Source organism: Drosophila subpulchrella, chromosome 3L (assembly GCF_014743375.2).
Source record: "Drosophila subpulchrella strain 33 F10 #4 breed RU33 chromosome 3L, RU_Dsub_v1.1 Primary Assembly, whole genome shotgun sequence".
In the NCBI taxonomy this organism is placed as follows: Eukaryota; Metazoa; Arthropoda; class Insecta; order Diptera; family Drosophilidae; genus Drosophila; species Drosophila subpulchrella.
Window position 1 is genome coordinate 24347672 of NC_050612.1, and position 10846 is coordinate 24358517.

The 10846-nt window shown below is 40.4% G+C and overlaps 2 protein-coding genes across 5 annotated transcripts; one reads left to right on the forward strand and one right to left on the reverse strand.

The window, feature by feature from the left end:
• The first annotated feature begins 557 nt into the window (after window positions 1-557).
• On the forward strand, window positions 558-4323 carry LOC119552884 (ATP-dependent DNA helicase Q5). The gene is made up of 5 exons (XM_037862787.1): window positions 558-744; window positions 807-2105; window positions 2163-2614; window positions 2673-4008; window positions 4063-4323. The coding sequence occupies exons 1-5, from the start codon at window positions 642-644 to the stop codon at window positions 4164-4166; spliced, it is 3294 nt and encodes a 1097-aa protein (XP_037718715.1). The 5' UTR covers window positions 558-641; the 3' UTR covers window positions 4167-4323.
• Window positions 4324-4355: 32 nt separating this feature from the next.
• LOC119552885 lies at window positions 4356-10594 on the reverse strand. 4 transcript variants are annotated; one of them, XM_037862788.1, is made up of 5 exons: window positions 10377-10594; window positions 6024-6075; window positions 5794-5900; window positions 5005-5165; window positions 4356-4944 (listed from the first exon to the last, which is right to left on the reverse strand). In XM_037862788.1, the coding sequence occupies exons 2-5, from the start codon at window positions 6043-6045 to the stop codon at window positions 4707-4709; spliced, it is 528 nt and encodes a 175-aa protein (XP_037718716.1). In that variant the 5' UTR covers window positions 6046-6075; window positions 10377-10594; the 3' UTR covers window positions 4356-4706. The 4 variants fall into 4 exon arrangements, with proteins under 4 accessions (XP_037718716.1, XP_037718717.1, XP_037718718.1 ...); XM_037862789.1 differs by having other exon boundaries at window positions 10465-10588; XM_037862790.1 differs by having other exon boundaries at window positions 10504-10550.
• Window positions 10595-10846: the final 252 nt, after the last annotated feature.

The following is a 10846-nucleotide window of genomic DNA, read 5'->3' on the forward strand; positions in this document are numbered from 1 at the left end:
CAAGAATTAGCCAGAAATATTTTATATAAAATAATAATAAAAATAATATTTATATTTTCCATTTAATTTTAAGAACTTGTTATTTTTAGTTGGGAAACGTAGGGCTTGTTCTCAAACTTTCACTTTGACAATATCGTGTCCTGCTTTTCGCTGGGTTTTGCCGGCTAGTTATTAAAATGTCCCAGGGAGGAAAACAGCCCAAAGATTATCAAACGCAGCAGACACAACAAAATAAAAAGGAATTAAAAGTTTTGGCGGATTTCGAACATATCATGACGGATTTTTAACATACATGGTAAGACTGTACGGTTGTAATCATAGTCCTTGGAGGCCCACTCATCCATTAATGCATTTTGGCATCTTTCGGACACATCTCCCGATTCATTTGTAATTTTTGTTCAGAAGAATAGCACAAAAAATAATAAATATCACATATTTTCATTATTCAATAAAAATCAGTGTGAAAGGTTTTAAAAACAGTGAAGACAGCCCATTTAATCGCATAACTTGCCTAACGATAGCCCACGCCGCCGTTTTCTTGCATTGTCCATCGCTAACCAGCTGTTTTGGCGGCAACGAGTTTTGGCCGCAGGAAAATAATGTTTATTTAAATAAAACGCAGTTTGAAGATCGGCACAAGAATGACCCAAGAAAGCGCGGTGCACGAGGCGCTGAGCAGGCACTTTGGCCACTCGAAATTCAAATCGGAGCTGCAGGAGAAGGCAGTGAAGTGCGCCATCAAAAGTGAGTATGGGCCAAGTTCTTACCCAATCTCGAAGATAACACCTTTCGTAATTCTGTTACAGAAAAGCAGGATGTGTATGTTTCGATGCCCACGGGCTCGGGCAAATCCCTGTGCTTCCAGTTGCCCGGCTTGATGTCCGAGAACCAAATAACCATCGTTTTTTCACCCCTTTTGGCCTTGATCAAGGATCAGATCGATCATTTGACCAAACTAAAGGTGCCTGCGGACTCACTCAACTCGAAGATGAGCACCAAGGAAAGGGAACGTGTCATAATGGACCTGCGAGCCGTGAAGACAAACCTGAGGTTTCTGTACATCACCCCGGAACAGGCGGCCACAAAGTTTTTCCAGGAACTGCTGCAAACCCTGCATAAACACAAAAAACTGGCCTACTTTGCGGTGGATGAGGCTCACTGTGTCAGCCAATGGGGTCATGACTTCAGGCCGGACTACCTTAAGCTGGGGGAGCTGCGTTCCAAGTATTCGGACATCACCTGGCTGGCCCTGACGGCCACAGCCTCCAGGGAGGTCAAGGAGGATATATACCAGCAGTTGCGTCTCCACCAGCCTGTTGCTCAATTCAGCACTCCCAGCTTTAGGAAGAACCTCTTCTACGACATTGTGTACAAGAACTCCATTGAGGATGACTTTCAGCACCTGGCTGACTTTGCCAGACATTGTTTGGGCGATCCCAAGGAGTTCAAGGAGCAACCCAAGGCTCAGAGAGGCTGTGGAATCGTTTACTGCCGAACTCGCGACCAAGTGGAACGAATGGCCATTGGAGTTAGCAAACAGGGAATCGGAGCAGTGGCCTATCATGCTGGTCTGAAGACAGGGGAACGCACCGAAGTGCAAGAGGCCTGGATGCGGGGCGATCAGCCTATTATATGCGCCACCAACAGCTTTGGAATGGGTGTAGACAAGCCGAGTGTGCGATTCGTGATTCACTGGGATGTACCCCAAAATGTGGCCGCCTACTATCAGGAATCTGGTCGCGCTGGACGCGATGGCTTGCAGTCCTACTGTAGGTTATACTACGGTCGTGAAGATGTACGGAGTATACGTTTCTTGCTCCAGAACGATGCCAACAGAGCTAGGGGTCGTGGTGATAAGGAGCTGCTCACAGAGAGGGCTATAAAACAGTTTGAAAAGATCACAGAGTTTTGCGAGCGGACTACCTGCAGGCACAAACTTTTTTCGGACTTCTTTGGGGATCCTGCTCCAGATTGCAATGGTCAGTGTGATGTCTGCAAGCGACCTAAGAAAGCGGAGCAGGCGCTGGAGATGTTCCATCGATTGTGTATGGATGATACGTTTAAGTCGCACATTTCGCTGCAGGATTGCGCAGATTTGTATGAAGGTGAGCTTTAAATTCCCTTTTTCTTATTTAAGTCTATTTACTTACTTCATTTTCCAGGTGGGCGTCCTGGAATCAAACGTGCTGCCCAGGAGTACGCAGCTGGAGAATCCGGTTCAGATGGCGATTCCGGCGAGAGTCACTCCTCAATGGCAAAGAAAGCCAAACGGGAATCTGAAGATTTTATAAAGCAACAGTTCAAGCTAAGAAAACAAATCAGCGCAGCTCGGCAGTTGGAACAAGAAACTGCCGCCCAAATCTCTCGCATTCGACAGGCGGAAGCCACTGAAAAGAAAATTGCCGGGCTTCAGTCCACGCATCGGGAGAAATATCTCACAGCCATTATTGATGCACTGAAAGCCAATGTAGACAAGTGCAAAGAGGACCCAGAGCAGCAGCCAAAAAGTGTACTAAAATATAATGACTATGAAGCGATAGCAGTGGATATGGAATATGACGTGTTTCGCCAGAACAAGGTGGCGAATATGTACCGACATACCTTAGTGAAAGAGGTTAAAATTACGAGTTGACACGGGATAAAATAAGATTACTAAATACTTTTCGTTATAGATTTCCATAATTAAGCAACTGACAGGGAAGGGGCAATTGATGCCCCTACTAATGGACTATATTCCCAAGCCGGAAACGAGTTCCAAAGGCGTCTGGACGGGAGGAAGTGTGGCTTATTTTGAACGGAAGCTTAAGGAACTGGAAGAACAGAGACCGCAAAGTTTGAAGGAGGTTCCAAAAGCATTGAAAGAAAGAAAGGGATTCAAACAGGAAAACAGCAAGCAGACGTCGATTTCCTCCTTTTTCAAAAAAGAAATTAAAGAAGAACCATCGGAATCGTCCAATGATGGGGAAGGTGTAACTATAAAAAAAGAACCAGAAGAAGTTCAGATGGAAATAGAAGAGAATAAAACTGAGAAAGTTTCTACCAAGCATGTTAAGGACGAGCCCATGGATGAGGAAAGTACTGATCCTGAACTGGAACTTCAGCCGGGCAGCATAATTGGCGAACGGAAATTCAAATTGATGTCCAACGGCGATGGCAGTTATGACACGCATCGCAGAAAAAGAGTTTCGCATCAAAATCAAGCCAAAGAAAAGGAATCAAAAAAGACATCGTCAAGCATGCAGCATCTTTTTGGTTCTTTTAAGAGCGAATCTGAAGAGGAGTTGGAGCAACCATCGGTTGCTTTCAGATTAGGCAGCATAACAGAAGAAATAGGTCTTAAGGATGATGAGAAGCAAAAGTCCGAAAATAAGTCCGAATCTATTGGCTTCATTTCAGCTAGAGAAATGTTGGAGAGAAACAAAGTTAAGAATGAGGAAAAGAGGGAAAAATCAAATAACAAACATGAAACACTAGGTTTTATTTCAGCCAGAGAAATGTTGGAAATGAACAAACTTAAAGAAAAGGGTTTAGACAAAAGAGATGTTAAGGAAAATAAGTTAGAAAATAAGGAGGCAAGGAAAGACGATAAAATTGAAGCTCAGAAAAAAGCTGACACTGAAAGAAAATCTCACAAGGAAAAGCCAAAAGAGGCAAAATCGGACGTCAGGGACTTGAAATCTTGTGGGGGACAGCCCAAAGAATCAGTAAAGCATTCAAAAGATATAGCATCCCGTAGAAAAGACCCTAAGGAAGCATCATCAGACTTGAAAAGAGAAAAGGGGCCAACCACTGTAGACTCTTTACCACAGAAGAGAGATTCTCGGGAATCCGACTCGAAGAGAAGTTCGCAAAAGGACGCCAAGCCAGAAAAGCTACAGCAAAAGAACGATGTCAGCAAAAATGTGGTGCAGTGGCTCAATCCCTACTATAAACGAAAAATAGCCACCAAAGAACTATTCAAAGCCCTGGCAAAATTGCTTACTCAGCGCATTTGCGATGGAAGTTTGGGTATGGTATAAAAACTGTCTGTAAATACCCCTAAAGTTAATTATTCAATTCTAGGTGATGGCGATGCTGGCAAGTGCTACATCAAGGAGACCTTCCATGGTCTGCAGATGATCAATAACGACCAGGACATTGAGAAATATTTCATCAAGTCCAAGTGACTCCAAAAAGCTTTATCCGCCAGCCGCATGATTTCATCACAACGAATTGTTTCGCCTTGTTAACAGTTAAAGAATCTTTTTTTCGTTAATGTTTCGACTTGTACATAATAAGACCCTAAATTATCAACAATACATTAAAATTACAATATTTTTTTTATTTCAACCGTTTCAATAGAAAATAGAAAGTAATTTTTTTGATTTGTGAAAATATTCGCTCGTACAAAATTTATTTGTGTTGGATCTTACTTATTAATTGGATTAGATAAAACGTTCGTGATGCTCGATGTATTAAGCTTATAAAAAAAACAAAACAGGGCAGCCGATGCGCAAAGAACTTTAAACCTCCTCGGACTTCGTTTTTGTACATTTTCGATTCGATGATGGCAATTCAGATGTTTTCTCGTGGGATTACAATTAGCTGGGAGACGGGGATGTGAACGGGGTCTTAAGTCTAAGTTGGAGCTGTAAATATTACAGTCCACGCTGGGCGAGAATCGAGTGGGTTCCTCTGTCCCGCCAAACTTCAAGGGATCGACCAGGTCATTCCAGATCTCCGTGGACGCCGAAACGGATGGTGATGAGAATGTCCAGCAGGAAGACCAGCGAGGTGACCAACGCAATCGAGGCGGAAGCCATCACGAGGTCCAAACGATGCATATTCGGGTGCCAGTAGTTGCGATCCTTGGTGGTGGACCAGTCCCGGAAGAGCAGAGCAGTCACGGCCACAAACAGGACGAATGCAACCAGGTTCCACAAAGTAGCCGTTCGCCAGGGTGTTCTGTTGGTGAGGTACAAATATTATAAGTGACAATTTATTTAAATTTCGCTTTCAACTCACAGATCACCAAAGAGCGACATTATCAGATAGATCGCAGTGTAAATGGTCAGGGCGCCAAAGGTCACATAGCAAAGGGCAGCTACTCGGGGTGTAACGAACACCCGCAGATGGGAGTTGGTGGCCGGCTCGTCGATCAGGCCTAGGCAGCATATCAGCAGGCACTGTTGAAAACCAAATTAATATTTAACTAAGGATTGTCAATTATCAGTTCATTCTATATAATTTACATAGTAAGTAATTTTTATTTTTTGTTTTTAAGTTTGCACTTCTAGGCTCCAAAACTTGGGTAATTGTAGTCCGATTTTGACGTGGGATATCTCTATGAGTTTGTGGTTGAATTGTCTTATATTCTATATTAAAATATTACTTTGAAAAGAGGGTCAAATTTTTAACCCATTTACATGTTCGATTTTTCCGTATTTCCAATGGGTATCAGAATGGGACCCCAAAACTTCTCTTCTAGATTCCATAACTTGAGTTACTGTAGTCCGATTTTGAAGTGGGATACCTCTATGAGTTTGTGGAGGAATTCTCTAATGTTCTACATTAAAATATTACATTTAAACGAGGGCCCGATTTTTAACCCATTTTCATGTTCGATTTTTCAGTATTTTCAATGGGTTTCAAAATGGGACCGCTAAACTGTACTTCTAGATTTCATTGATTGAGATTGAGTTTTTGTATTCCGATTTAGAAGATTAATACTTCTTTGAGTTTGTGGTTCAATTATCTATTACTCTATTTCTTGAAATTTAACATCAAAAAATGTATAGTGTCCAAATAACTCACCAGTTCCACAATTTTGATGCATATCAGCGTGTAGGTGGCCTTTTTGTTGCCATGGGTTGTGGCAAAGGAATTATCATCAGCCGGCGACATTTCGACGCGTGAGATTTCTGCACCGGGCAATTAAACAATTAATTAATTAAATAATACTGTTAATTCAATTGGTATTTTGGGCACTTTGGCATTTGCTCGGGTCGAAGATACGATGAGAATAAGATTCTTTGTATATGTACCTATCGATCGCAAGTAACTCATTTTGCAGAGTCTTTTGGAAACGTTCTCGACCTACAGAGGAAACGGAATCTTCAATTTTGGTTTTAGTGTTCAGTAACAGTCGGGGTTAATGGCCATATTTGGCCTCCGTCTCTGGGTTATCGGATATTTGTTATTGGATGCTCGGTGGAGCGTGCAATCAAGTAGAACTGAACAATCTACGTTCTGTTGTGGATTTGTGTCAATTGATGGCCGAAGGTCTCCCACATGAAATACATCCAGCTGCAGACCAAATTGATTAAGGGCACCTTCTGCGATGATCTCATCTAATTGGGTGTGTGGGACTTTTGGGGTGGGGCTTATAACTACGGACATGTGAAGGTATATTCGCCTGCGAGGTGCCGAGTTGCATACCAAATTCGACCTGGGAATGCGAGCAGCCTACGTGAGTTTGCATCAAACATTCTTATGAATAATAAAACTCAACTATAATCGCTGGCTTGTGACACTTCATCTATAATTCCATTATTTTCAATATTTAATAACAAACCGACAAAGGCTACTGTCGCTTAGGTGTCATCATTGTTGGATCCTAAGAACACCTCTATATTGAGTTATTTACCTTGGTGTGCACTGAAAAAAATATTAGGCTGAAAAGATTCTATGTGAGAAACACCTACACTGCGTTTAGAAAAAAACTGAGCAGAGAGCATTCTGACGTTCTCAATTAAGTTGAAATTGGGCCTTAAAATAGATCGACACTTTTGAGTCTAAAATTTGTTCTCAAATAATGATTTTGTCAAAAGTGTTATCAAAATGAGAACCAAACTACAAAAACAAAAACTAATTGAGTGTCTTCGCACGCAAAAATTATGTTTTGTTTAAAATCTAAATATAATTCATATAAAACGAGCTAATGGCTTTCTACTTTAGTGGTAAGCATTAAAATACGTTTGGTAGGTATGTTATGAAAATTCCTAGCCATTTCCAAATCCGCTGAGAATTTTGAAATTTGTTGTATTATTTCTCTGTGTATAAAGCGTGGAATTGGATCTCCACTTCATAACCAACAATGGAATCGCTCCATGATTCTGGCTTCGGTTCCCCTCATTGATTGAAGCTAATTGCATCACACAAAGAACAAAACATAAAAGCCCTATATTAGCCAAAGGCACGTACAAAAAAAAAAAGGGAAAGGGGATTGGGAGGAAATTGTGCTAGTTAACCCCGGGATGCGTAACCCCATAAACAATAATTAAAATGCAAGTGGAAAACCAGAAAAAACAACTCAAACTCGAAATGAAACTGGAAACTCAACTCAAACCCTAAAAAAGGGTCACGCATAACTTTCACTGCGGAGGAGGGGGAAAAATAAGGGGAGGGAGAAGTGAAAGAGCTATACAAAGAATTGAAAAGGGAAAGATAAAATGGGCCCAAGACACTCCCTCATTATAGACCGTGGGTTTGGAGTTAATAGACATTTTAGTGTCTAGGTTCTGGTTGCAAAGGTAAACAACAATTAGATAAGGGAAACTACTAAAAAAGGATATACAGTGGAACGAAACTGGCTTTATATATTAATCCAGTTTTCTATAACTGGTGATCCTAAATATTTAACAGAACAGGAAATATAAATCTTCAAAATTGTCTAAAAAAAAGTCTGGAAAAGTTTGTTTTCTTTCCAGAATTTAATGTTAGGAAATATTCTTACTTTTTTATTGCGTCATGTAAACATTTTTAAAATAGTTTATAATATATTAACAATCTATGAGAAATAATGTAGTACTTATACAAAATATTTTAGGGATTTAAAAAATATTATATATAATATTATAAAATATCCATTTGCCCTATTAACTCCATATCCTCTCCATAAAGTCACCTCACTAATTTTCGGTTTTGCGGCTCTTAAAGACTGGAATTTCAGTGGTTAACTGTTTGCGTGCTGTTGCTAACGAGTGCTTCACGTTTTGGCTCACACTCGAACGCCTCTTCACCACCCCTTTGAACCAAAAAAAAAAACAAGTTTTTCTCGGCGGCGCTTAGAAGAAGAAAGGCCGAAAAGCAGAAACCAAACAAAACACACGCAACAAGCCACGAAGCACAAAAAAAGGTAAACAAAACGTATTGGCTAAGAAAACTTGTTTTAGATAAGAGAGAACTTGGCTTAAGAGAGGCTACCTGCCACACCTGCGTATTTCGGAGAGGACTTTTTCTCTCAAAGGTGGGCATAATTTTGTGGCCAGCACTGTGAATTAACCTCGTTTCGCTTTCAGGCTCAAAAGGGATTTTTTTTCACCAAGCAGCCCTATAACTGGTCTGAGTTTTGGGTCAATGACTTGTTGTTGTTCTCGATTATCCGTTTTTGTTTTGGTTCTAAGATTCCATCTTAAGAATTTGCCCAGGCAAAGCCCACTTGGCTAGCTTAATTAAGCCCCATTTGCAGTTTCCTGAAAACCGAAGATCCAAAGAGCCATGCATATCATCTGTATCTCTCATCTTTCAATCGCAGACTTGGGCAATTGAAAAATGCAACAAAACTTGTTTTAAGCCTCTGCCGCCCCCTTTTTGGCCCCCCTGGGCGGTTGCCTCCCCCTCACACTTGCATTGATATGCACAACTGCAAACTGGTTGCAGGCGAGAGCGAGTGGGACGGGCGTTGGGGGAGTGAGAGGGCAAACACAAATAAAAATACATATATGTATGTATAAGGCGCCTACTGTACTTGGTCATCGCCTTAGTTTTCTCTCCCGCTGAAGGGCAGTTCGCAATTTCCCAGCTGCATTTTCCAAACATGGGTAATACATATGTTAAAGGGTGTATTTTTTTATGAAACCTATATATTATTACGCACTACACATTTTTTGTATACCCTAACTAAAATAATATTGCTGTCTAGATATTTAAGGTATCTTTAAAGGTATTTTTTAAGGTATTTTAAAAATATATCGTTTTTTAAAAGGTTATCATAAAAAAGTTACTTAAATAAAAAAAATCAAGATCTCCCGTGATGTAGGTTATAAAATATTCATATTTCAAATTATTTATGCTAACATATTTATTTCTAGTCAGTGCTTAATATATTATAAGGTTTTTTTATGACCAGACAAAAAAAATAGTAATGAGAACTCATAAACAACTTATTTCAGTAGGTACCTGGGAGCCTCATAATGCCTGCATTATTTCCAATTTTTTTTGCATTCTTGGTAACAGTTGCCACTGTTTTTGCTTTTGACCCCATTCAGACCCACTCCATTTTCAGCTACTAACTTAGACTTTGTTTTAGCCCTTAACATGCAACGTTTTGCGACACTGGAGGGATGGGTAGGGATTTATGGGGGTAGTTGCTGATGGGGGAGTTTTCCGGGCGGCTCTCTTGGGGGTTGTTGGCGAATTCAATGCCAAAGCAATTGGCCAAGGCTCGTCGGGATTTCCCCATAGGTGAACTGGGGTTACAGTCACCGTGTTCTGTCTGTAATTGTTTCGTGTCGGGCCTGTCATTGAAGGTCAGTGTCTATAAAGGATATTGGTTTTGGATTGAAAGGGTACGGTTCCCAAAGGGAAACTCCTGAGCGTGAAACCTGTAATTGAGTGTTAAAATAAACGAAATGGGTTCAGAGCTATTACGATTTGACAGTTTTTTGTTACGCCTAAATACTATATATCCTTTAAAAATTATGACATGGCATATTTTTTAAGGTCTATAAAAAACTACTATTTTCCTTAAGTTATTAGTATGTATATTTCTTCATTTTAAATAAAAAAACAGTAGTTTCTTTCTGTGAATGGAAATAGTAGTAATCTTCTGGTTGGGTAGGCGATAACAATTGCTTTCATGATATCCAGTGATTTTCTACAACGTAATTCTGTATATCTAAAATTGATCCTAATTGTTTTTAAAGCTCATTTAAAATGTATATTTTGTCATTGCATAAACCCCAGTATTTGTCACCTAATTAAAGCTGCATCAAAGGGGAGGGGCCGCCGCGTTGATGGTGAGAAAATTGTCAGTGAGTCACATTAAACAAACTAATTTGTGTTAGCCAGTGTTTTTGTTGTTGTTGTTGTTGTGTGTGTAGATTGTGCAAAATTAGCATGTCTAACAATAACAACACAGCACTGCGATCGTCTTGCTGGTGTAGTTATTGTTGTATCTGTGCCTGTTTATTGTACAATTAGCTCTGGGTGGGGCCCTCCGATCTCACAGACTCCATCGTATCGAAAGATCTCCGAGGAAGACTCGAGTCTGTGACGGAAGCTAAACTTTAGTGCATTTGCAACTCTTCTAAAATGTATTTACTGCCGAGCAAACGACAAACTGGTTTTAGTTGTTTTTTTTTTAAATTTCGTTTTGGTTTGGGTTACTGTATTACATTTTTCAAATATTTGTTGAGATTGCAGAGAGGTGCAGAACACTAGTGCAGCCAAATGTTGTGGGTTAGCTTTCGAGTTATATCTCACACTAAAAACACAAATAAGTTAATGAATTTTTTCACGCGCGCTAGATAGTTTTTGATATTTCAGTTCCAACTGCGACTTGGAGCGGAAATTGGGTTTTCGAAACGCTCTGAAACCGACGACACGCCAACGACAACTGTTGTAACCTGAACCCAAAACCGAAACCAAACCGTTCCAAAGCCCGCCAAACGAGCTCTATGGCCACAGCCCCAAGAAGAAGAGAGTGGTTCGGGTTAAGAGAGGCCCCGAAGAGAGCGTTTCGAGTCAAGTTTTTTCAAATGCTGGCCAAGTATTGAATAATTTTATGGCGGCGTACAAATTAACACCTGCATGCCATACAAAGTAAACAAATTTCGGCTTTTGTTTAAGCCTGAAATGCTCTATT

Coding starts and splice junctions, on each gene's coding strand:
- LOC119552884 (XM_037862787.1), top strand. CDS start 642: ATGACCCAAGAAAGCGCGGTGCACGAGGCGCTGAGCAGGCACTTTGGC. Junction 2,106..2,162: donor TTGCGCAGATTTGTATGAAG/GTGAGCTTTAAA, acceptor TTCATTTTCCAG/GTGGGCGTCCTGGAATCAAA. Junction 2,615..2,672: donor GACATACCTTAGTGAAAGAG/GTTAAAATTACG, acceptor TTTTCGTTATAG/ATTTCCATAATTAAGCAACT.
- LOC119552885 (XM_037862788.1), bottom strand. CDS start 6,045: ATGAGTTACTTGCGATCGATAG. Junction 5,901..6,023: donor GAGTTACTTGCGATCGATAG/GTACATATACAA, acceptor TGCCCGGTGCAG/AAATCTCACGCGTCGAAATG. Junction 5,166..5,793: donor GCATCAAAATTGTGGAACTG/GTGAGTTATTTG, acceptor GGTTTTCAACAG/TGCCTGCTGATATGCTGCCT.